Raw genomic sequence first — 27168 nt, forward strand, 5'->3', positions numbered from 1 at the left:
GCTAGATACAAATGTAGGTATTAGGTAAGCTTTTAAAAGCAGAATGTCATATGCAAATATAAAACCAGACTTTTCCCCAAGACTTTGCAAAAGACAGTTCCTTTTGTACATACACCTTCTCCTTTCCCACCTGTTCTGGTTTTGTTTAGTGAGGGGGGCCTAAGGTGGCAGCTTCTGTAGGAAACTGCTAGAAGTCGCTCCCCTTTGTTCAGTGGACTCGGCCGGGCCTTGTCCTTATCTCAAACCTCGAGCCGTTTTTCTTATATTTTTTCTCTCCCTGTTCTCTCGGAGGGTGGGGGGAGTGAGAGAGAGACTTCGTAGTCTGGTCCTGATCGGGGCTGAACTACGACACCAAGATTCCCCTGCAGCCTGTGATGACGACCATGGTGGAGCAGGTTGTCCCCCTGCAGCCCATGGAGGTCCATGGAGGAGCAGAGATCCACCTGCAGCCCGTGGAGGATCCCACGCCGGAGCAGGTGGAGGCCTGAAGGAGGCTGTGGCCTGTGGAGGGCCCACACTGGGGCAGCCGTTCTGGAGGGACTGCACCCCGTGGAAGAGATGCCCCACACCGGAGCAGTTTCACGAAGGACTGTGGCCCGTGGGAGGGACCCCACGGTGGAGCAGGGGAGGAATGTGAAGAGTTCTTCCCCCGACGATGAAGCAGCGGCGTGAAACGTGTGATGAACTGACCGCGACCCCCATTCCCACTTCCCCCCTGTGCTGCTCGGGGTGGGGGGAAGGAGGCAGAGATAATGTAAAGCCTGGGAAGAGGGAGGGGTGGGGGGAAGTTATCTTGCTCTCTGTCTCATTTTCCTGCTGTTTGTAGTAATAAATGAATAGTTTTCCCCAAGTTGAGTCTGTTTTGCCTGTAACAGTAACTTTAAGTATTTCTCCCTGTCCCTATCTCAAACCTTGAGCCGTTTTTCTTACATTATCTCCCCCTGTTCCCTCAGAGGGTGGGGGGAGCGAGAGAGAGACTGCGTAGTCTGGTCCCGATCGGGGCTGAACTACGACACCACCTGATGACCTCTGTTGCTTTCCTCAAAATATTTAACTCATCAGACCACCAAGGAGGCCTGTGGGGACCAACATTACAACAGTGGTGGTCCACAGACCACACCCTGATAACCATGGCCACAAGTTTGCCAAAAGGTGCCCCCCACCCCTCAGTCCAGTCATCCCTCCCTCCGTCCCATCCCTCTCAAGCAAATATCTTGGTGGGTAGAAAGCTGCACCTGGATGGTGAGGACTTTACAGTATAAAGCTGTGTTGGTTTTGTTTAGTGGGGGGGCTATGGTGGTAGCTTCTGTAAGAAGCTGCTAGAAGTTTCCCCTTTGTTCAGTGGACTCGGCCAGGCCTAGGGCAGACCCACTGCTGGCCAGGGCCGAGCCAATTGGTAGCAGAATGTTCCCTGATAACGCCTCTGCGATAATGTGTTTAAGAAGGGGAAAAATTAAAAAAAAAAAAAAAGATGTGAAAAAGCTGAAGCGGGCACAGATAGGGAGAGGCGAGAGCCTTGTGGGCCTTGCAGGCCTCACCCTCTGGCCTCCCGCCGGGTGGCCGACTGGGCCCGACTGGGCCCGGCCCGGCTGCAGGAAGTGGAGAGGAGATGAGAAGTGAATAAGATGTAAAAAGGATCCTGAGAGGCGTCTGCCAGCCTGTTGTGAAGAATTTTTTGTGAGAGGAACGGCTGCAGACGCCAAGGTCAGTGCAGAAGGAGGGGGAGGAGTAACGCGGCTCCTGGCAGAGATTCCCCTGCAGCCTGTGGTGAAGACCATGGTGGAGCGGGTTGTCCCCCTGCAGCCCGTGGAGGTCCACAGAGGAGCAGAGATCCACCTGCAGCCCGTGGAAGACCCCATGCCAGGGCAGGCGGGTGCCTGAAGGAGGCTGTGGCCTGTGGAGGGCCCACTGGGGCAGCTGTTCTGGAGGGACTGCACCCCGTGGAAAATCGACTCATGCTGGAGCAGTTTCACCAAGGACTGTAGCGCATGGGTGGGACCCCACGGTGGAGCAGGGGAGGAATGTGAGGAGTTCTTGCCCAGACGACAAAGCAGCGGCGGAAAGTGACAAGTGATGAACTGACCATAACCCCCATTCCCTCTTCCTCTCCGTGCCACTCAGGAGGGGGGGGAAGGAGGTAGAGATAATGTTAAGCCCGGGAAGAGGGAGGGTGGGGGGAGGTTATCTTGTTCTCTGTCTCATTATCCTGCTTTGTTTTTAATAATAAACAAATAGTTATCTCCAGGTCAAGTCTGTTTTGCCCGTAACAGTAACTTTAAGGATTTCTCCCTGTCCTTATCTCAAACCTCGAGCCGTTTTCCTTATATCATCTCCCCCTGTTCCCTCGGAGGGTGGGGGGAGCGAGAGAGAGACTGCGTAGTCTGGTCTTGAGCAGGGCTGAACTACGACAAAAGCCCAAGTCCAGCAAAAGAGAATTCATAGCTATCAAATTTGTATTTTGTTTTTCATCACCTACACTTTAGTTAACACAATTATTGTGTTGTATATGAATCTTTATCATGCATTAGTTGAATCAGTAAAGCTGTGCTGCATGTTTATATATATATATACACACACATGTGCACACACGCGCGTATTTAAAAATCAAACACAAGGTGCATATACATTGATAGTAATATTTGAGATGTATTTATTTTGAGTCTCAGTATTTGTGGTGGGCTAACTTTGGCTAAAAGCAAAATGCCCACTGAGCCGCTCACTCACTCCCCCTCCTCAGCGGGACAAGGGATAAAAAAACCTTGTGTGTTGAGATGAAGACAGGGAGATTGCTTACCAATTACTGTTTTGGGCAAAACAGACTCAACTTGGGAAAAAATTAATTTAATTTATTGCGAGTTAAAATAGATTCAGATAGTGAGAGACAAAACCAAACATTAAAACTACACCTTTCCTCCCCCCTTTCCCATGCCCAACTTCACTCCACTCCAGACTCCTCTATCCCTACCCAAGCGGCACAGGGGAAGATGGGAGATGAGGATTACCATCAGTACAAAGTGATTTCTCTCTGCTGCTTCTCCCCTCTCACACTTTTCCCCTACTCCAGTGTGAACTCTCCCACAGGCTGCAGTCCTTCAGGAAAAAATTAACTGCTCCAGCATAAGTCTTCCACAGGCTGCAATGAATATCTGCTCTGGTGACATGGAGCACCTCCTCTTCCTTCTCTGACCTTGGTGTTCCCTCTGCTGTTTTCCTCTCTCTGTCTGATGATTTCTGCCCTTTCTTAGATATATTTTCACAAAGGTGACACCAGCTTCACTGATTGGCTCAGCTGTGGCCTGCAGTGTGCCTGTTGTGGAGCTGGCTGGAATTGACTCTGTCCAGCATAGGGCAGCCCCTCACCTCTTCCCACAAAGGCCACCCCTGAAGAACCCCTCTCCTGCTATCAAAACCTTGCTGCATACACCCAATACAGTATTAATAAAACAATTTTGACAAAAGTGCATAATCTCTTATATTCCTAACAGTATACATGGCCCGTCCCTTATTCGAACAATATATATGTATGTGTGTATATTGCAATTATGTGTGTCCATCTCTCTTTGCAACTAGACACTGAACCATACTATATATACACATTTGAGATGATTTATGAAATCACGCTTAATGTATGTTGAGGGGAGAGGCAAGTCCAGTAATTATTTGTATATTTATAAGTGTGCATGTTCATGTACATATATGCACTTGCTGAGACAATGATACAGAGAGGAATATGTACAATCTTATTTGTATACATCTACAGAGATGGAGATTATGACTCTTTTTCTTTCATGCATTTTTTCAGTGTAATACAGGTGTTGATCAGAAAACTAGTGCTAAGGTTCTCATTGCATGGAAAGGTTTATTTGGCTAAAGAATATTTATATAAAGTGCTAATAATAAGGGTAATGCTAATTGAACTATACTGAATGCTTGTAATTATAATTATCATTGTCATTATCAGATTTCTCCAGCCAGTGGACGAAACAGATTACCTACTCCATCTTCTGAGCCACCCCCCAGCGTCGTGAGTTTTGCACTGCCACCCGAGTACACAAATAATGGGTCAGATTCCTCTGATTCTGAGTACAGCTCTCAAACTTCAGTGTCAGGCATCAGTAAAGAGCTCTATCAGTATGAGGCTACTCAAGGCTCTGGGGCACCAGTCCAACACGTAATAGTGGAAGCCACTGAGAATCCTGTCTTCACGAGATCCACTGTAAGTAGCTTGCATATTGACTGGAGGGAGGACAAGAATATTTTTTGTTTGTTTGTTTGTTTGTTTCAATTTAAATCTATTTCTGTGGGAAGGCTGTAATATTTCTTTCATGTTTCGGACTGATTATGCTTTGTGACTGCGCCAAAATTTGGAGCAGTCACAAAGCAGAACATGAAGGTTTTCCTTTAGAATCAAGTTGGGGGTAAAAATATGGTACCAAAGCTGAGATCTTCAGCATGTGTAATTGCTGTTATATCATATTAGCAACAGACACAAGAGAGAGTTCTCAGTCTATTCAATGATTATTCTGGGTGACCTCCAGGAAAGAAAGTGGGGAGAGGTTTAAAAGATCTAAACCTCTTCCACACAGCTCCCTGTGGGTCACCATCTCATACCTCTTCTCTGGACAGCTCACTTGGGGAGAAAGTTTGATAGAGCCCAGAAAAAAAGAAGTTTCAGGGTTGTATCAAATCTTGGGTCTGTTCCATCTTGCTACTGGGTTGGTATAACTGTGATTTCAAAGGAAAATGAAAAAGCTCCATCTCCTGCTCCCCATGATGCTGCATGCTGAGCTGCAATGTGGATCTCTTTTTGTTCAGCAGAAACCTAAAAATAGGTACAAGCACAGCCACATTTGAATTTGGTCATGGTTTATTGACTGATGTGGCTGCTGTGCTTAATGCTTTTTCAAGAAATCCAGAAACAGAAACAGAAATCCATATTCCTACAGTCTGTACAAACCACCCCAATAACATCCTGTGTATGTACCCTGGGTGGAGCCTTTTCCAAATGCCTACAATTCTGCTTGTTGAACCAGTTAAGATCAAGTGCTTGCTATCCACCCCTTTGAAAAGATGGAGTGATATGTAGGAAGTTAATATATTTTCAGCTGTAGTTCAGTGTTTATCTGAAGTTATGCTTTCCAGGTTTTAACAAGTTTAGACAAAAAATGTCTGGAAAAATCAATGGTTCTAAGACTCCAGAACACTACTTTTATAGAGTTAGAGACAGGACAATATCATTATAAATGTTGTTCCTGGGATAAAATATAAAAAAAGTGTAGTATTTGTTTGCCTTGCTTTGTTAGAGGCATAACCATGTGTCTCCCTTTCAGGTGGTTCAGCCAGAGACAAGGTATCAGTTGAGTCCCAGATTGCAATCGAATCCAGAGGCTGGCACTCAGCAGGCACAGCATCAGGGCAGACAACCAAAATGGGAAACAAGGGAAGGACTGCGACCACCTCCTTACTGCCCTCGCAGGGATGCTTTTGAAATTTCTGCTGAAAGGCATTCAGGACCTAGCAATAGGGGTTGCTTGGGCCACAAGGCTCATTCTCATAACATGAGAAGCCCAATGTTTGGTGCCATGAGTACCTCAGGACCAGCCTACTGCCAGTCTATCACTACTGTGACTGCTTCAGCTTCAGTGACTGTTGCTGTCCACTCTGTCATGCACAACCACAACTCTTGGGGAGGGAGCTTTCCATCCTACAAGGGATACTATGAAGCTGACCATGGGCCATTTGAGGACCCCCACATGCCTTTTGATGTGTGGTATGAAAGAAGAAATTCTAAAGTAGAAGTTATAGAACTACAAGATATTGAATGTGAAGAAAAGATACCTAGTAACAACTCAGAATAAGGTAGATCTGTCTCCTGTAGCCAGTAGATTTGCCTATCTTGGGTAATGCTGTGATAAGAAGAAAGGGGAAAGATAAGAATTCTCTGAAGTACCTTTCCTTCAGGTAGGTTTACTTCTTAGTCTCTGATCATCTGGAATCTGCAGACCATGAATATAGTACATTTTGCACTAGAAGTTTGATTGGATAAGATAGTGCTTTCCAGTTCTAAGAAGTTACAATGATCCAAACATAAACTGCTCCAAGAGCCTTGCAAAGTGAGTGAGTACATATTATGATCCCAGTTTACCAGAAGAGGAAAATGAAGCAGAGATGTTATGCAGCCCGTTCAAAGCTGTGTAATTTCATTTCCTGTTGATAGATCATAGAATCATAAAATCACAGAATGGTTTGGGTTGGAGGGGACCTTTAAAGATCATCAAGTCCGATGCCCCTGCCACGGGCAGGGACATCTTTCACTAGATCAGGTTGCTCAGAGCCCATTCCAACCTGACCTTGAACACTTCCAATGATGGGGCACCCACAACTTCTCTGGGCAACCTGTTCCAGCGTCTCACCACCCTCATCGTAAAGCATTTACTCCTTATGTCCAATCCAAATCTACCCTCTTTCAGTTTAAAACCGTTGCCCCTTGTTCTGCCACTACAGGCCTTGGTAAAAAGTCTCTCCATCTTTATTATAAGCCCTCTTTATATATTGAAAGGCTACAATATGGTCTCCTTGGAGCCTTCTCTTTTCCAGGCTGAATAACCCCAACTCTCAGCCTTACTTCATAGGAGAGGTGCTCCAGCCTTCTGACCATTTTTGTGGCCCTCCTCTGGACCTGCTCTATCAGGTCCATGTCTTTCTTGTACTGGGGACTCCAGAGTTGAATGCAGTATCCCAGATGGGGTCTCATGTGAGCAGAGGAGATGGACAGAATCACCTCTGCTGGCCACACTTCTTGTTATGCAGCCCAGGATATGATTGGCTTTGGGGGCTGCAAGCTCACGTTGCCAGTGTGTATCTAATTTTTCATCTGCCAATATCCCCAAGTCCTTCACTGCAGGGCTGCTCTCAATCCATTGTCCCAGTCTGTATTAATACTGGGGATTGCCCTGACCCAGGTGCAGGACCTTGCACTTGGCCTTGTTGAACTTCATGGGATTCACATGGGCCCACTCCTCAAGCCTGTCAAGGTCCCTCTGGATGGCATCCCTTTCCTCAAGAGTATCAGCTGCACCACTCAGCTTGGTGTCATCTGCAAACTTGCTGAGGGTGCACTCAATCCCACTGTCCATGTCATTAATAAAGATATTGGACAGTACTGGTCTCAGTACAGACCCTTGAGGACACTGCTTGTTACTGATATCTAAATGTATATATATATATATTTGGACATTGAGCCATTGACTGTAACTCTTTGGACATGGCCATCCAGCCAGTTCCTTATCCATCTAACAGTCCACCCATCAAATCCATATCTCTCCAAGCTAGCGACAAGGATGTTGTGGGGGACCATGTCAAGGGCCTTACAGAAGTCAAGATAGATGACATTGGTTGCTCTTGCTTATCCACCAAGGCAGTGACTCCATTGTAGAAGGGCAGTAGATTAGATTACAAAAAAGTAAAATAAATGAAGCTGAAAAGTTGAAATGCTCATTTTATATGCTAAGAGAATATGCACTCCAAATTTTGAATGAAGGGCTGATACAGTCTTCCATTTGCTATGATACAAAAATATGCTTGCCAAATCTTTTTCCTGTTAAGTAGGAAAGTAGCACAGCAAATATACCCCTGTAAATTTAGGGTAAATCTATGAGCAACCTATATGCCAGCGTGTTCCATCCCTTACAAGATCAGGTCCTAAAAGAATAATTCTACCTTATTTCTTCACCACCAATAAAATAAAATAAAACAAAACATACTGACCTGAAAAAAAATACAAATTCTATTTCAGGGCATGCGATATCTGTATAGTAATAATCCCCATGTAGGTTTAATGTATTTAGACCTAAGTGTAAACCTCCTACTCCCCACTTTCTGCAAATCTCTTACATACATAAACAAAAAATCCTGATGAGATTTAGCAATCATTCTGTCAGTTCCTGCCTCCAACATTTTGTTGTTGTTGTTGTCAAATGGATGTCAGCAAAGTCTGATCACCTATCCAGTTTATGTGTACCTAAGCAGTTAAGTCATCTTTCAGAGCATTTTTATTTGGCCCAGTTCTACCTCAGTTCTGTTTCAGGGCTAGGATGTGGGGGTTTTGTATGCTGCAATTTGCCACAAAGAGCCTGTGTTACTTCTGAAATTAGCGATTTTGTAGAGCTCCACAGGTTGTTTTGAATGGATTGGGATCTGTTGCACTGTACTTCTCAAATTCTCCTCAAAAGAAAAACTTGCTCTCCTCTCATACTTGACAAATTCACATTCTTAATTAAGTCCACAAAAAACTGTGCCTGTAGTTCTAAACAGAAGAGCCTTTGGACTTGACTTTACAAAATTTTAATATGAAGTTCTGTGTTCATACTTATGGTTCCCTAGCTCCCAAACAGAGCTTTTTTTCCTCACCCATTTATAAATTGCTGTAAGCCTCATATGAAGATAGCAGGAGAAGGCCCAGAGAGTATTGGTTGCAGTGTAATTGCAGCATGTTTGTAGCTCCATGTGTCCTTTCCAGGCAAATTGTTGTGCATATGAAAAATCTGGAAGACTTATATCTGGAAGGTTAAAGGTAAAATGCAGCTAACATTGGACAATACTAGCTGCTTCAAACTGACTTAATTCCAGAATTAGCAAACTTTGCTAAAGAGGGACGTTTTTGTTTCCTTTCATGCTGGGAGTCAGAATTTCCTGGAACAGATCTTAATACCAGCAATGAAAATACTACTATGTCTAGCATGTGACAAAGAGTTAATAAAACATAGGGAAAACAGGACCATGATGTAAGCATGCTTGACACGCTATACATAGTAATAAAATGACAGATACACTGAAATGACTAAATATTAAAAGCATACTTATTTTTACTTTAAAAAAGAAAATCAAGACACACAAATGCTTTACCTGACAATAAAATCAAACTCCGATCCTGCGAGCATTAACACGCCAAACAGAGTGGACACAGCTCCATCCAACACTGGTGCAAACATATGTTCCAATGCAAGGACAGCCCTACGGTTCTTGTCTCCTACAGCAGTTAAAAATGCCTGTAAAACAATGAAATCCATTTCATTAGAGAGAGACGTACAGCCTTTCAAACAGCCTCCCTCTTAGTATGCAGTTTTTCACCAGTTACTTACTTCAATCTACAGTCCATTAAAGTATCTCTATAGCTGGCTAGACTTCAAGACAAGGTCTGATCCCGCAGCCATACCATATAGCTGCTGCTGAAGTCACATGACCAAAGTAAGCATTGATTACAGAGTCAGAGCCATAGTAATAGTTTTGAAAACAATGCCTGCCTGCATCAGTAGGCTTTTCATTTGTTTCTCAGTTTGCTTGTTTCCACACACAAATAATTCATTTTGTGGTAAAAGCACTTCAGGTGTAAAAATTATAGGGCTATTCATTCTCACAAGGGCATAGCTTTCATGACTGTCATGGGAAGTTTGCTGTAAAACTAGCCAATACTGATTCAGGTTTTCCTGAATACACTTGGAACAGACCAAGGGCTTGCAACTTTTGCTCACACACACACAGTCACATCCACGGTAGCATTTACTAATGGATCAGGTCTTTCTGTCACTTTACACAGAAGTGTCCACTGATACAGTGCATTTCTCCTCACAGGTCTGAGGATCCACACTATCAGATATTATACACAGTAAGCACTCAACTGATGGAAAGTTGCCAGTGTATTCAACAGGAAGAGTATAAAGTAACACTACTAAGTCATGTGCTGCTTTTTTTACATTCCTATTTCACTCAAGATGAATGGTTTTGCAACTTTTTCTACTTCAAACCCAGCAGCACTATACTACGCCCAACTATATAACATACTAGCTAGCAGCACTATATATGCCCAACTCTGTACCTCATCTGCAACACGTAGATGCCGAGTGGTGCCGGCTGTCCCCACGGCCAGTTCAAACCTTGGGAAGCCGCATATAACCAGTCCCTAGGGAGCTCCAACAACCAGGAGTGCCGCAAACAGGGCGTGCAAACAGAGAGCGTCATCTGAGAGGAGCAGTGCACAAATTTGCATGGAAGGGCATGTGAGAAGGGCGGCGCACTCTACCAGTTGTCAGGCTGCTGCCTGCTCTGCTCACCCGCAGGCTTCGGCTGTGGCCCTGACAGTCACCCCAGCTAGCTGTTGGCTGTGCAAGCCTACCCAGCAGCTTGAGGTCTCCAGGGAATTAGAAGGGCTTATTAGGCAGTGCTTTGGGATCACTGGAAGCATGGTGGCAGAGACTAGGTGAGGGCTGTGCTGGGAGCCCATCTATCTAGCCAGGCTAGCCTGGGACAAGTGGAGGCAGCCACCCAGACAGAGCTTCCTATCAGGGAAGCTGCTGTCCAGGTGGAGGGCTGTAAAGTCTGTTTCCCACACTCCTGGGTGGAGGAGGGTGCGAGCTCCACCTGCGCAAGGTGTGCTCTGGTGGAGTCACTCAGGCAGCGGGTGGAGCTGCAGGAGGAAGTCAGCAGGCTATGCTGTGTTAGGGAGGAGGAACAAGAAACAGAGTATTATTTGAGACTTTGCAAAAAGAAATACTAGGGCCTGTGGCACTGACCTCCAAGGACTACCAGACAAAGTGTCAACAGCGAACAGACAGCACCTTGGAGAAGGAGGCGCCATGGTCTCTAGTGACTTGTGGCAACAAGATATCACTCCCCCCCCCCCCCCCCCCCCCATTTCCTTGTATGTACCAACCAGCAACAGATACGAAGTCTTGGCAGTGGGTGAAGCCAATCAACAAGACTTGCAGGGAGAAACCGCACCAGTTGCACACACTAAAAGCCGCAAAAGGAAGCGGCGAGTGCTAGTAGTGGGCGATCCTCTGCTGAGAGGCACTGAGGCACACCCATCTGCTGGCCTGACATACAGTCAAGGGAAGTTTGCTGCTTGCCAGGAGCCAAGATCCAGGTTGTCACAGAGAGACAGCCACAACTTGTTAAAAGCGCAGACTACTGTCCCCTACTTCTTTTCCATGTGGGCACCAATGACATGGTAAAGCATAACCTGGGCAAGACCAAGCAGGAATTCAGAGCCCTGAGGGCACAAGTGAAAGGCACAAGGGTCCAAGTTATCTTCTCCTCTGTCTTGCAAGTCAGGGATAAAACATCACACAGCAATGACACTGAAACTGTAAAATTGTCGGTTACTTCAAGAATTGTCCTTTTTCTAATAAAATTCATCAAAAGAATTTCAAGTCCATAGTGAGGACTGAATCCCTCTGGGAGATGGGCTGAGTGAGAGAGATGGGAAAGCTCCACCTTGCCTAGTGCGGTGTTGCGCTTTGGGACGTCCCCTGCGCTTTGGGGATGCGGCGCTGTATTCGGAGATCTGCACAGCAAGCTCCCAGATTGGAGGAGTCCCTGGGCCAAGCACTCTGCTTTGCTAGGGGCAGTTGCAGTGGCTATCACAGATTCATATAGGTCAAAGCTGACAGAGTTTTGATGGAAATTTTTTGATGATTCCTGATAAAATCACCTTCTGATTTATAAAACTTCTCTCCAAACATCTCAAAGTGAAAATAAACTTGAATGTATTTATACTCAAAGTCTAGGAATATGGTAATTAATAGTATCCACAGAATAAGGAAATGTTCGGGCTCAGATTTTCCAAGCGGAACAGCAGGCTAATATGAGAATCTTAACTGTGTCCAGTATCAGATACAACTTTTTTCTCTTTGAAGTGTCCATTGGTTTTGACTGAATGTGTGGCATTCAGAAATCAAGACATTCACATTTTTTTAACTGGCATCAGAATTTCTTTACCAATAAGTCCATGACTGATGGAAAAAGAGTCCACATTGCCTGACTGCTAACTGTAACCACAAGAATCATGAAATGAGTGTTGGATTAGCTTGATTTGTTTCTTTTTCTTGAACTTTAATGCATGTTTGCATTTTTTTCCTCTGTATTTCCAGAACTTCTTGAAGAGAAAAACTGCTCAAATTTGTGGAAAAGGACGTACTGCATCAGGACAACAATTCACTGTTACTGTAACTTATTGTATTATTTTGTTAAATATTTCTATAAATATTTAAGGATGTACACATATGTAATATACAAAAGAACATTGCAAAGTAGTATAATCTGGAGTCATTTGTCTCCAGTTAATAGAGTGGGGGCAATATTGATTTTGCTCTGTACTTATTGTATCTCTTTGCCACAAGTAAATTTAATCTAGTTCTAAATTTCAGCATAAGTTTCTGCTGCTTAAATATTATATGATTTACTTGTATAATTCTCTGCAAATATTGCTTATGTAACAGGATTTTTTTCTGTAAAGGTACATGTCTGTTTAAAATATTTTAAATTTGCATATCACAACCCTGTGGCAGTATGAAATGTTACTGTTAACTTTCAAACACGCTATGTGTGATAATTTTTAAAAATAAGCAGATATGAAGAAAAGCATGTCAATCTTGGAGACTTAAATAGGTTTAGCTGTGTGCAGATTTTGTTTTGCTATGTGTATTGATGCTTGCATCTGGAAGTGTGGATTGTCAGTGTGTGTGTGTGCCCAGTGTACTGTAGTTTCTCTTTTATTGTATGGTAACCCTTAATGGGCTTATGAACTCACTGATGCTGGTGTGAGTCTGGCTTTCCCTATTAGTAGGCACTAGTGAAAATTGCATTGATGTTTACCGACATGTACCATAGACTACCATCATTAAAGGGCCAAGATAAAATAGAAGACATGAAGATTTGGGATTGTGGTTCAGTTTCCCACTCTGTTAATGACTTGGTACATGTGATTTTTGTCAAGTCACATAACTGCCCTGTGCCTCAGTTTCTCAATCTGTAAAATGGATATAACTGTACTTACCTACCTTCCAGGAGAGCTGTGAGGCCTAATAACTGTTTGCGAAAGTGTTTTGATATTTTTCATAAACGGTGCCAAGTAAATGCAAACACTATAACCATTCTTTTTTCACTTCAAAAGGTGCTGGATATTGAGAGGTGCTGGAGGTTACAGAAATTCAATGAGCATATGCCTTATTTTGATATTGATACTGTTAACTATGAGTGGCATTAGAAGCTAAATAATCTATTTTTTTGTTGGTAAGCCACAACTCAATTATGTCCTTATAACATTCAAAGCAGTATCTTCTGTCACCTTATTTCAATGGCAGGAAAGAAGTTAATAGTAAGTGAGAAAAATCAAATGGCAGGACTAAAAAAAAAAAAAAAAAATCTTATTTTTTCACTTACTAAATATAAATTACTTTCTTTTGGATCCAGAACTGTAATGAATGACACTTAAGACCTGGTATGTTTTTTTCTCTGTTGTTTTGATTGTTTTTTCCCATGCTGCATTGGCACTTTTAATTAAAACAGCTAAACTGAGATCACTTTGTGAAACTAATTTATCTTTCTTTTGTTATTTTTAAACTAAAGATGGATTGCTGCAGGTGAAGGGCCTGGAAAAATACTACAATCTCTGTGTTCTGATTGAAACCAAATCCTAAGAAGGGAGAGCCTTAATTTAAAATACTAGAACAAAAGTTCTCATTCTTTGTCTTCATCTTTCTTTATCTTTTTTCTGTCCTTCTCCAAGCTGTTTTTTAGAGCAGGTAGATGATCAAATATGTATTCAGAGCCAAACATACACAACCAACATTTGACTTGACTTTTGAACACAGTGATGGTGTGGTTTTTTTTAAATATAGTGCCTGAACAGCAGCTGAAAATTCTTTGATGGGAAGGTATATTTCTCTAGTGGCTTCAGGGAGTCTATCTTTGCCCATAGACCTTCCCAGCACAGTGAATGGGGATAACTAGAATGCACAAATTTTTATACCTTTTTCAGACACTTGAAAAGACTTTGATAAGAGGCACTTGTTTACAGACCTCCAATGTGAACACTTGAAGAGACAGTGAGAGCCTGACATTGTTCCCATGATACATAAGCTACTGTTTTGATGCACGCTAGGGGATAATGTTGTAATTGCCTACTGGTCCATTTCACTGTCTAATATGAAAACTCTTAATGACAAAAAGACGAGGGGCCCCAATTTAGTACTCACAGCATAGTGACCTCAGGTCATAAAAACTCTGCAACAAAACTGCATGATACTAATTGAAGCTACCGTCACCTGCCAAGTATGTGTGCTCCTGCATCAGAGGTCAGCAGAGCTCCCACTGCCACCGCTGGTGCAGCCCACAGGCACATGCTCCCTTTCTCCCTCCTCTTCCTCTGAGGTGACAACAGGAGGGAAGGGGGCAAGGAAGAGCTGTGATGTCTCCCATCTGCCCCTACCCAATTCCTTGTTCTGCACGTCATGTGCAGGTGATCTATCTGCTGCTTCACACTCCAATAGTCACATTGGCAAAGGGAGAACTCAGTGACTGGCAACATTTAATTTGATTTGGTTTGGGGTTTTTTAAAACCTTTTTTGATTGTAGGTGATATTTATATTTTTGTATCATAAGAACGATTTCTTATAGTATTTGTCATGCCAGTTTATACCAAGCAAAATGCAGGGATTTTATTTCTATTGGAAACTCTGTTACAGCTAAGGTTTTCCTTTTTAATGTTTTATTTGTATGGAGTGCTTACTAATGTTAAATAGGAAAGAGTATATAACACATTAAAGACTCATCATAGCTTTTAGCATAAGAAAATAAAAGGAAAAAATATTCAAACTGGGTCTCATCATCTGTCTATTTTGGTAGGAGTGGGTTTGCATCATTTCAGTTACAAAGATAAAATTATGCCATATAATTTATTTATGTGAAAATTTATTTTTGTAGTGTACATAGTAGTCATCAAGTCTTCTGACAGAAGTATATTTTTAAAGAGTTTATATACAATGATGATAGCATTATGTTTTAGAATGCTTGAAATGTGATTATGGGGCATACTTTACCTTGAAAACCCTATGGCAGAAAAGAAAATGTTAACAGTGTTAAGAGAGTGTTAATATTAATACACTTCTGGACTGTCTTTTAGTTACCATTTGTGATCTAGTGTGGTTCTCATTTTAAACCTTGAAAGGAAATTGTACAAACTCTCTAAATATTAATATTCAAACACTGATAAAAATTCTAACATGAATTAAAATATTACAATTTACTGCTTATGGATTTTCTTGTTTATAGAAACTTTTTTTAATGTACTGATCAACTATTCAGATACAATCATGCAATTATACTGATCACTGTGCAGTAGTGTGTTGGGTTTATTTAGTGGGGGGGCCTAAGGTGGCAGCTTCTGTAGGAAACTGCTAGAAGTCGCTCCCCTTTGTTCAGTGGACTCGGCCGGGCCTAGGGCGGACCCGCTGCTGGCCAAGGCCGAGCCAATTGGTAGCAGAATGTCCCGTGATAATGCCTCTGAGATAACGTATTTAAGAAGGGGAAAGGACCTCCTGGCCAAGTTGAAACACAGAGGGAAATGCATAGGCAGTGGAAGCGAGGCACGCATCCTGGGAAGAATATAGAGACGTTGCACATATGTGTAGGGATGAGGTCAGGAAAGCTAAGGCACAGCCGGAGCTAAATTTGGCAAGGGATGTGAAGAATAGTAAGGGCTTCTACAGGTACATTAGTCAGAAAAGGAAGGCAAAATAAATTGTATCCCTCCCTGATAAATAGGACAGGGGATCTGATCACAATCTACATGGAGAAGGCTGAGGCAGTCAACAATTTTTTTGCTTCAATTTCAAATAGTAATCTCTTCCTTCATCGCTCAAGTCCCTGGAGGAACTGGCTGGATGGCCATGTCCAAAGAGTTACAGTCAATGGCTCAATGTCCAAATATATATATATATACATTTAGATATCAGTAACAAGCAGTGTCCTCAAGGGTCTGTACTGAGACCAGTACTGTCCAATATCTTTATTAATGACATGGACAGTGGGATTGAGTGCACCCTCAGCAAGTTTGCAGATGACACCAAGCTGAGTGGTGCAGCTGATACTCTTGAGGAAAGGGATGCCATCCAGAGGGACCTTGACAGGCTTGAGGAGTGGGCCCATGTGAATCCCATGAAGTTCAACAAGGCCAAGTGCAAGGTCCTGCACCTGGGTCAGGGCAATCCCCAGTATTAATACAGACTGGGACAATGGATTGAGAGCAGCCCTGCAGTGAAGGACTTGGGGATATTGGCAGATGAAAAATTAGATACACACTGGCAACGTGAGCTTGCAGCCCCCAAAGCCAATCATATCCTGGGCTGCATAACAAGAAGTGTGGCCAGCGGAGGTGATTCTGTCCATCTCCTCTGCTCACATGAGACCCCATCTGGGATACTGCATTCAACTCTGGAGTCCCCAGTACAAGAAAGACATGGACCTGATAGAGCAGGTCCAGAGGAGGGCCACAAAAATGGTCAGAAGGCTGGAGCACCTCTCCTATGAAGTAAGGCTGAGAGTTGGGGTTATTCAGCCTGGAAAAGAGAAGGCTCCAAGGAGACCATATTGTAGCCTTTCAATATATAAAGAGGGCTTATAATAAAGATGGAGAGACTTTTTACCAAGGCCTGTAGTGGCAGAACAAGGGGCAACGGTTTTAAACTGAAAGAGGGTAGATTTGGATTGGACATAAGGAGTAAATGCTTTACGATGAGGGTGGTGAGACGCTGGAACAGGTTGCCCAGAGAAGTTGTGGGTGCCCCATCATTGGAAGTGTTCAAGGTCAGGTTGGAATGGGCTCTGAGCAACCTGATCTAGTGAAAGATGTCCCTGCCCGTGGCAGGGGCATCGGACTTGATGATCTTTAAAGGTCCCCTCCAACCCAAACCATTCTGTGATTCTATGATTCTATGTTCCAAATATTTGGCCATCTCCAGTGTGCTAGGATCCCCTTTAGTTCTCAGCTCCTTTTCACTGTCACCAGATCCTCTCAATAGTCTACCAGTCCTCCTGTTGAGTCTAAAAGGTCTATTAAATCCCCATCTAATTTATCTCCATCTCTTGTCCCATTTTCCAGCCCCTTCCTTTCATTCCTTTTTTGATTGCTATGGTACTAATATACTAGAGATTATAGTAGGCTACAAATATCTTTTTTCCTGAGATTATATTATATTGACCAGACTCACCCATTCTTACTAATACAGTAAGATTCAAATTGATGAAGACAATGATATTCTCAAAATAACGTTCTTCTGAAAAATGGATTAGAATAGTCTTATAGGAAAAAGATTTATGCTGAGTGTGTGAAGAGATCTTTCCATATGTAATGTTGAGAGTTCTGAGATCTAACACTGCTAAGAACAGGTAAATGAAAATGTTTTAAACCATGGATAGATTTTCATTTCTAGTATATAAACATTTAAATTCTGAAATCCTCCAATTTCTAATAAAATATCTAAGAACAAATTAGTATCAAAATTGCTTAATTGGCAGAAAATACAAATCAGGCCTTTGTCTAAGCTTATCCTTAACATTGCATAGATCAGCACTGCCACTGTCAAATGTGAACACAGAAAAATAGCCCTTTACTCCAGTCTTGGTCACCAAATAAAGCAGGATGAGTTTTGCATAATGAGCATCCACAACTGCTTCCTTGCAAGAGAACTGTCATTTCTCTGCACTTCCGTACATCAGGTTGACAAAGCTGGATGATTAGGTGCACTCTAGATTTGGACACTTAACTTTGAAAATGTTGAAAGTGTTTACATAAAACATTCAAACATTTTTTTCCTCTCTGCTTCTCTTTATTACATTGTAAAACCATTTCCCTACAGATTGCACATTTGAGCCCATTATTAATAGTTGATGAGTTTTGAAAAGAAAATGGAGATTTTTCACATAAAGAATTCAAATAATAAATTTTTACTCATCCAGAGAGATTAAATGACATTATATGATTTTGAATATCTCCCTTCAAAGGTTTCTTTACCACAAGATACAGAATCTATATACAAGAGGGCATAAACAGCTACATAGCACTGAAAGTCAACAACAGAGAGGCTGCAGATAATGAGTGGGAGAGTGTTGCCTAAAATAATGAATATTAAGAGCTCTACTTCATCTATGTATTTATATGGCTCATACAACTAGATACCACGTTTACCCATGATCTTAATCACAGTCTTCAAAAAGCATTATTAGATACTAAAATACTGTTATGTATTCCCTCTTATCTTCTAGGAGACTGACTCAATAGTTGTTAGGAACTATTTCATCAGATCAGATGTACTCCACCATGACAATCCAAATGGCACACAAAACTTTGTGTGAGGTTTATGACCGATACTCTTCTGAGAATCATGTCACTGACTCAGGAGTCTAAGTAAGGATTTGGAATCATAACAGTCACAGTTTTATTTTAAAATACTTTGAAAATGCTTTCTAGTTTTACATACCAAAGCAATATGAACAGTGAATTCCACACCAATGCCAACAGAAGCAATCAGGATAACCACAGGCACTGCACTCAGCTTTATTCCAATTAGACCCATCATGCCAAACAGCTCCACAGTCATCAGAGCCAGCACCATCACCTAGATGATTTCAAACAGCTGTTAGTAACTTCTCATACTCTAGACAAATGAAGAAGAAGGATATTTCAAAACAACATGAAGACTAAAAAATATATCCCTCAGATCAGTCCTTCTCTTATCCCCAAAGACAAGTCATTTTTCCTTGTTTCATTGTGCTCAGTGGCAATGATCCTCTAAAGAGTCAGTTTAAATTATTATCCCAAGAATTAGTTAACAGATCAAGTATCACTTTTCTATTGGTAGTAATTTATCAATGTGATTTGAAAAAGAATTTTTTTCTTCCTTCTCATGGATACCCACTGGAAGATAATTTTTCTCTTTTTCACCTGTTCTTCTGACAATTCTTTTCCAAAAACTAACTTGCAAATAACTGCATTGGAATTCTTGTTGTAGTACTCCAAATGTAAGTGAGGACGACTCCAGAGTAGATTTGAAGTCCAGAAGAAAGTGAATGTCATAATTAGCTGATAAGTCTCAGGTTACAGAGGGCCTTTGAGCTTTAAAGACACTTGGAGGGATCGACACGGACAATGCAAATAGTTAAATTTAAGGGAAAGATGTTATTTTTCTTTCATCTACCTTGTAAAAAATAATAAGTGAGGGGAGGAAATCTGTGGAATTGACTTAAAAGTTTCTAAAGCCAAGCAGGAAAAAAAGAGACAAACTTATAAAAGCAATGGTGGACTCTGAAAACAAACCATCTTTCCAAGGGAAAAAAATATGCAATATAATAAATAATTGTATAAGCTAATGAATCAAGAAAAATAGCATACATTTCATGATTAAGTGCTATGAAAAATATTCTAGACTAAACATTTACCTTTTAACATATTTGCTACATAAATGTATATTATGAAAACTAATGTTTTACACTTTTCTACATCTGGCATTTTATAAACCATACAACAGTTTATGGAATTTAAACATAGGAACATCATAATCCGATTTAACTTGAATGTTTACTATGAGGCTTATGGTGCCTTGTAGAAAGCATGGAGGAGTATTCTCTTCAATTTATAATTTTATAACTTTCTCCTCAATAGCCCAGTTAGTTACACTCTCAGTGTGTACTGTACAATCTATCCATTTCAGTCTTTCCAGAAAGACTGCATTCAGAAATCAGTGGGCAAATTTACAGGCAAGTTAGTCACAAGCAACTGCCTTGAAAAATAACATTGTCTGATAAAAGGGAGGAAGGAAAAACTAAATAGAAATAGCTTTAATATGTAATAACATTCCTAATTTTCCTCTGTGTCTTTATTTCTCATGTTAATGTGCATCTGAACAAGGACAAAAGTTTATGTATCCTTATAAGAAACCTTTAAAGTTGCAAAAAGGTGGTCAAAGGATTAAGGTTATTAAGGTTTGTATCTTTAGCATGAACTCTACCTCCTCAAGTTGAATAAATATATAATGAATGATGCAATATGCATACTCCATTAGAGACTCAGACATAAACAAAACCTTCCTGACTACAGCAAGAGTTATGCTGAAAGGAATTTGACTTCAATAAAGACCCTTATAATAAACTTACAATGATGCCAGATGTCCAAGGGTTCAGGAGGAAGAGGGTACACACCAGAAACGTGCAAGCCAAAACCACGCTAATGGATAAGAGGAGCCAGTGACGAAGCCCAATATACTGCTCCCAAAATAGAAATGGGTAACCATTTGGGTAGCTGGCAATCCCCAGGCCGGCATAGTTATTACAGATAGCTCTCACTTTCTTGATAGCTTCCACAAAGTCAGAAGTTTCACGCAATCCATTGAGGTAGAAAGGAAACTGAGCATATTCTATGGGCTCAGCTGCTGGAACTAGGAAAAGGATAACAATGTTTTAACGTGTTTGGGAAGAAGGAGATACACAGAGAGCATGATTAACAAGACACTTGTTCTCTATAGCAAAATGCTTAAAAGTGTTGAATTTAAATTTTGCATCTTTGGAACAACTGACACTTAAAAAATTCTAAATACAGGAGATTACTATATTTGTGATGAACACAGCCTGTATCAAGTCCCCAAACAATTCTATATAATTTATCAACTACAGGTATATTTAAATATATTTATTTAATCTTCACCGGCCTTTTACTGAATATCTGCCCTAGAGTTTGGATACACTGAAGCACAGCTAGCTTGTTACCCAAGCACATTTTCAAGAGTGCCAGTCCTCCTCCACATATCCTCTCCCATTCCCCACTGGTGCCCAACTAGCAATCCTCCCAATAAATTCAAATCTGAAGCAAAGCAAGGCGAACCAGCATTACTGCTCAGGTTGCGAAACAGTGAACAGCACAGAGTGAGAGGGACAGAAGGAGAACACCCACTCACACAGGCTGCTCCCCTAAATAGCTCTTGTATTTTATCAGTGTTGGTAGCTTATGCATATGAGCTAACTTGATAAAATTTCCTTACATAATAAAAACTGAGGATAAACATGATGTAATCTCAGTGATAAAATTCAGGAATTTCATGCAGTCTACAGGGTTTTCTCACATATGGAACTATCAGGTGACATTAGAAATCAATGCTTATTATAAGTTTTTAGAGCTTTACTAGAAACTGTTATAAACCGAATTTTTCAACGTGATAAAACCCTTCAGTGGTGCCACATTACACTAGATTCCACAACTGCATTTGTCTCCTGAGGCTACAGAATAACACAATATATTGTTCTGTTTATGCTTCTGAGCCCTATACAGCATCATCCAACTATAGAGTTACTAGGTCTTGAAGGAAGGAGTGAGAGCACCTATATAAACTGTAAGACATTAAGATGAAATGTTACTTACTTCGCAGTCTTGTTTCTGGCATATAGTCTGCTTTGTCATGGACCCATTCTGGGCGGTGAGGCCGGATGTTGGCTTGTGAGGCAGCATAGGCCACAGGGTCATTGCTAACCCAGGCTGTCAGGTAGATGTAGAAAGCATTTGGGTTAATGATTCCATCTGCATCCACCAAACGCTGTTTAGTCAACTGCAAAATGGAAAGATCAGAAGCCATTTAGAAGAAGTTTTGCTTTCAGGGCTCTTGCTGCAGAGCTTATGACAAAAAGCCTAGAGATGCAACACACGCATATAAGAGGGGGGAAAGAAAAAGACAAACAGCATGAACTTTCACTTGAAGTGACTTACCAGTAAACTATTGTTTGACAATGAAGAAAAATCTCAGTAACTACAGTGATAGTAAACTGATATTTATATAATATTTATAATAATCACTAAATAATCAGATAGTTCCAGAATAGACTGAATCAATTAAATCAGAATTCCAAAAGACTGTCTGTAGCCAAGGGTGAAAACCAACCAAATTGGAGAAACATATTTTAAAGAAAGGGGAAAAAAACTTGGCAAGAGTCCCTATACATGCCTGTGTGCAGTTAACCTCTGTTGTTAACACTGAAGGAAATGCCACCCAATAAATAGAGAGCTATAAAAATAAAACATAATCTGTATAATTTTTTCTAACACTTGTCTCCTATCACGTATGCATTTCAGAAAGTGCCCAGTGCCAAAAAAAGCAATCAAGTGCACTGTGTTATTTGGGTCACTGTTGGCAAATGTATCTGTGGGGTAAACAGCAGTGGTATACTTCTAGGGTTCTGCAGTCAAATACTGCACAGCTAGAGGTCTGACAGAAGACTCTGTGGACTAAATGCATATTAATGTCTTCTTTTTTTTTGTTTGCTTTGTTTATTTAAAGTTCTGGCTTGGCTCCAGTTTGAGGTCTTTTTAATGAAATAAAGAACAGTGACAGCAGTTAAAAAAAAAAAAAAAAAAAAAGACATCCCCTCCCCAAACCCCCTAGATTCCAAGGATCTGGATTCAATTAATCCACAGGATATGCAACAATTGTATGTCTTCAAACTGTCTTTGGAATTGCATAGTATAGCACTCAGCCCTTGTGGGTACACCACACTTTTCTCCCTCCCAGGCACAGGAAATCGTATCAGCAGCTGTAGTCCAATCACATTTGTTCTGCAGTGTATGTGGTACAACACTGTTAAACAAAATCTCACTACAGGTTTTTTTCTTTGGCTCTCTACCTTTGCTAAATTCATAGCTGAAGCATCATTCAAACCTGACAGCATGCTGCATGTTGCCATATAGCAATGTGTTTTACACACCATAGTAACTGAACAATGTAATCTGTAAATCTGTCACCTTTAATGCCAGGAAAAAAAAGAAAATAAGCAGATCAGTCAAGAAGCTCACTAGAGAGACTATTTTCTGCCTGAAAGCACAGAGAGTCAATGATAATTATAGGAGAGGAGAAGCTAGGTTACTGCAGAACTTTTTCTTAAGAGGTTTAAAATAAAATTTTGGCATAAAGAGTCAAACTCAGTGTGTTTCACCTACCTATGTGATAATAAAAAGCAGCAAATGCAGTCATATGCTGTGATAATCTTATGAAAGAAGCTCAGATGTATTTTATTTAGGCAGCTCAACTGTCATTCTCAGTTCTACTACAGTATATCTATATTTAGTAATGACAGTACAATAATATTGTACAGCATGTAGTTATTTCAGTCCCCTTCCATTCACTATCATTCATAAACATCTTCCTTTAAAATGTGTGTTTTGAATAAATTGGTAGGAACTAACCAAATAATTGCAAATGCTAACTTCAAAGCCACAGCAGAAGGCTGAGCAAAGGTCGTCCCTATAAACAAATCTGATTCAAATCAGGAATGATGCCGCTTAGGGCAACGAGGCTAACATTGGCTGTATGTATGGCATAGGACCAGGCTCCATCTACCTATGGATGCAGAGTAGCATCTTCCACACCGATTGCAGTGGAAACCACATGTGGTTGTATATGAGATAGGAACAGCATTTAATGCATGCCAGTCAATAATCACCAAGGACAGGCATTCCTGGTGTTGATTTTAAATACTTCTCAACACAGGCCAGACTCTGCAGCTAACATGTAGCTCAAGTAAAGTCAGCGAGGCTAAGCAATTAGGTACAACTCAGGAATTTCAATTAATCAAAATTTAAAAAGAGTCTGTGGCATGCTCCTTGCATCTCCGCCAACACCTGATGTATTGTGCGTTCCTGTATAAACCAGTATGGACTCTGATACAGTACCTGGCTGATGTCAATGGGCTTTGCTTGGTTGCCTGTTTGCACCAAGAGTTTGTAAGCCAGAACAGCATCGTCAGATCCATTTTTATAACTGTTGTAAGTGATTTTCCCAGCTTCCCAGTCACTGTCAAATGCATGCTGAAGTCCTAAAGAGGTGAGGAAGACAGAACAAGCAGATAAGAAATTGAAATTTTAAACAAATTTCAGTAGGAAGAAATAATAATAATGATTCTTTTAATATAAACTGTGACTATTTATAGCAAAAGTAGGAAGAAAATTATCCACCTGCTGCCTCCTGAATTTGGACTCCCTGCCTCACGGTCAGTGTGTGGGAAGGTAAAAGTACCAGTTGCATGTCCAGTACTTCCCCCAAAGAAAGGCAAGAGAAGCAAGAAGGTGCAAGGGAAAAGTCTCAAGACTCTTCCCACAGCAAAAATGAGCTAGCAAAAGGGAGATGCAAACTGCACTGGAATAATCAGTTTCCTGTCAAGGCAAAAGGAAGAGTGGGGATGGGATTAGGACTCTCAGGTCCACTGTCCTTCTCAGAGCCACTCCTGAGTTTGCATAGCCTCACCACTGCCTCAGCGCAAGGCTGGATGTGAGAGCACAACCTGGCACTCCGCTTGTACACTTATGCAGGGAAGAGTCAGTTGTCTAGAATAAAAAGTGTTTTTCCTCATGAACTACAGTTCCAGAGTCACCCCACTCAAATTCTTTCCTCCTCCCTTAGAAAACTACCTCCAAGGTCATCCTACCAAAATTGTACCCACTTGTAAAGCCAACAGGTTGAGAACAAAGCGATGAAATAAGCCTGTCAAACCTGCTACGTGCAGTCCTTCAGAACCTGCCCAGAAAGAGGATGATTTAACAATAGATATTCTGACATCATTGAAGGGACTTCAATGTCCGCTTTAAGAAAATGCTGTTTGTTGGTGTCCTTGGAGTGGGAAAAATATTATTTAGGAAGTGTGAGGCCACTCTCGATTATCTTTGAATGATCATGGAGATTGGGAGGAGTGTCTGAGGACTGGAGGAAAGCAAATGTCCCTCCTACTTTGAAGAAAGGCAAGAAGGAGGACCCAGGGAATTAAAGGTCAGTCAGTCTCACCTTAATCCCTGGGAACGTGATGGAACAGTTAATCCTCAGAATCATTCCACGTGAAGGACAAGAAGGTAATTGGGAGTAGTCAGCATGGATTGACGAAGGGGAAGTCATGCTTGACCAACCTGATAACCTTCTACAATGAAATGACTGGCTTGGTAGATGAGGGGAGATATTGTCTACCTTGACTTGAGAAAGGCTTCTGACACTGTCTCCCATAAGATCGTCACAGAGAAGCTGATGATGTATGGGCTGGATGAGCAGATAGTAAGGTGGGTTGGAAACTGGCCAAACGGTCGAGCCCAGAGAGTAGTGATCAGTGGCACGAAGTCTAGTTGGAGGCCAGTAACTAGCAGTGTACCCCAGGGGTCAATACTGGGTCCAGTCCTGTTCAACATCTTCATTGATGGTCTGGAGGATGGGGCAGAGTGTACCCTCAGCAAGTTTGTTGATGACACAAAACTGGAAGGAGTGGCTGATACATCACAGGGTTGTGCTGCCATCCAGAGGGACCTTGACAGGCTGGAGAAACGGGCAGGCAGGAGGCTCATGCAGTTCAACAAAGGGGAACTGCAAAGTCCTGCACCTGGAGAGGAACAGCCTCATGCACCAGCACATGCTGGGGGCTGCTCAGCTGGAAAGCAGCTTGGCAGAAAAGGACCTGGAGTCCTGATGGACACCAGGCTGAACATGAGCCAGCAGTGCGCCCTTGCAGTAAAGAAGGCTAATGGCATCCTGGGCTGCATCAGGCAAAGTATTGCCAGCAGGTTGAGGGAGGTGATCCTTCCCCTCTACTCAGCACTGGTGAGGCCACATGTGGAATGCTGTGTACAGTTCTGGGCCCCCCAGTACGAGAGAGATGGAGCTACTTGGAGAGAGTCCAGCACAGGGCCACAAAGATGATTAAGGGACTGGAGCATCTCTCCTATGAGGAAATGCTGAGAGAGCTGGGACTGTTTAGCCTGGAGAAGAGAAGGCTTGGGGGGGGGGGGAATCTCATCATTGTATATAACTACCTGAAGGGAGAAGGTGCAAAGAAGATGGAGCCAGGCTCTTTTCAGTGGTGCCCAGTGACAGGACCAGAGGCAATGGGCACAAATGGAAACACAAGAGGTTCCATCTGAACATAAGGAAAAATATTTTTACTGTGAGGGTAACTGAGAACTGGAACAGTTTACACAACAGTGGTTGTGCAATATCCATCTTTGGAGATATTTAAAAGCCATCTGGACATGGTCCTAGGCAACTGCCTTGAGGCTGAACAGGGGGGTCAGACCAGATGACTTACAGAGGTCCCTTCCAATCTCAACCATTCTGTGATTCCATGAAGTACAGAAACACAAATCCATCCTTCCTGCATACAGCTCTCCTCCATTTCAGTCTCTTGGAAAGTGGCTATGTGAAAGCATTTGTGCTATCATAATAACAATGTAAAAGATTACTTTGTGAGTTAAGAGGAGGCTGTTGAAGAAGAATGTAAGAAAAAAGTAAACCTTCAAAGGACACCTAAAGAGGAGCAGACAAGTTGCTGTGCTAGACAATATTTGGAGGCAGAACTTTCAGACTAATATCAAACACCTGACACAGTGCTAAGCAGACACACAATACCAAATATATACATTTGCATGCAATATTACCAATTTGTGATTGCAAGTTACATTTTACATTACTACAGTGTGTGGAAACTTAACTCTATCACTTCTTTTTCCTCCTCTAATGTATGCTACAGTTGTTACAAGTTTGATCAACCCTCAAACCCAGCTCTCTTTTATATCTTTATTTCTCAGCTGGCTTAACCACTTTACACTTTAGATCATTTTATTACTGGCCTTGTACACTGTTGAAACTGAAAGTCTGCAGAAAGAATATCAAGAAATCACTATCAGTTGTGCTTATTTTTCTGAAGTATTTCAAAAATGCAGTAACAAAAATTCCCTATAACACTACAAAATTAATAGCAGAGTAATTGATTTAAAAGTAAACAATATTTTTCTTATAAACTGTTTGCACCAATGATTTTAAAAGCCCTTCAATCTGTTTTAAAGACAGCTGTAATTAATGAAATGTTTCTGGGCAGAAAGACAAAAGAAACTTGATTCCTTTCCTCAGAGAAATTAGACAAACTAAGGCAATTTTTAAAATGTTATACAGAAGAATGTAAAACCATAGAATCATAGAGTCATAGAGAAGTTTGGGTGGGAAGGGACCATTACAGCCCACCCAGTCCAACCCCCCTGCAAGGAGCAGGGACATCTCCAACCAGATCAGGTTGCTCAGAGCCCCGGCCAACCTGGCCTGGAATGTTTCCAGGGATGGGGCATCCACCGCCTCTCTGGGCACCCTGGGCCAGTGCTCCACCAACCTCAGCGTAAAAAATTTTTCCTTATATCCAGTCTGAATCTGCTTCCTTCTACTTTAAAACCATCACCCCTCATCCTGTCACACCAGGCCCTGCTAAAGTGTTTATCCCCAGAGAACCTGAGAGGTGTCTGCCTGCCTGTTGTGAAGAATTTATCTTGTGAGAGGA

General features: G+C 41.7%; 1 protein-coding gene and 1 long non-coding RNA gene across 2 annotated transcripts in view; both read left to right on the plus strand.

Annotated features, from left to right (window-relative positions):
- LOC147596526 (uncharacterized) overlaps positions 1-27168 on the plus strand; it is a 634176-nt gene that overhangs the window by 252851 nt on the left and 354157 nt on the right. The window contains exon 2 of the long non-coding RNA XR_015261338.1: positions 483-576. This is a non-coding gene — a long non-coding RNA (uncharacterized LOC147596526). The remainder of the gene's footprint in view (positions 1-482; positions 577-27168) is intronic.
- On the plus strand, positions 2985-5858 carry LOC147596528 (protein patched homolog 1-like). Its single transcript, XM_086769708.1, has 4 exons — positions 2985-3007; positions 3246-3432; positions 3962-4216; positions 5331-5858. The coding sequence occupies exons 1-4, from the start codon at positions 2985-2987 to the stop codon at positions 5856-5858; spliced, it is 993 nt and encodes a 330-aa protein (XP_086625834.1).

This window comes from Chlamydotis macqueenii, chromosome W, assembly GCF_036417535.1.
Source record: "Chlamydotis macqueenii isolate bChlMac1 chromosome W, bChlMac1.mat, whole genome shotgun sequence".
NCBI classification, from domain to species: Eukaryota; Metazoa; Chordata; class Aves; order Otidiformes; family Otididae; genus Chlamydotis; species Chlamydotis macqueenii.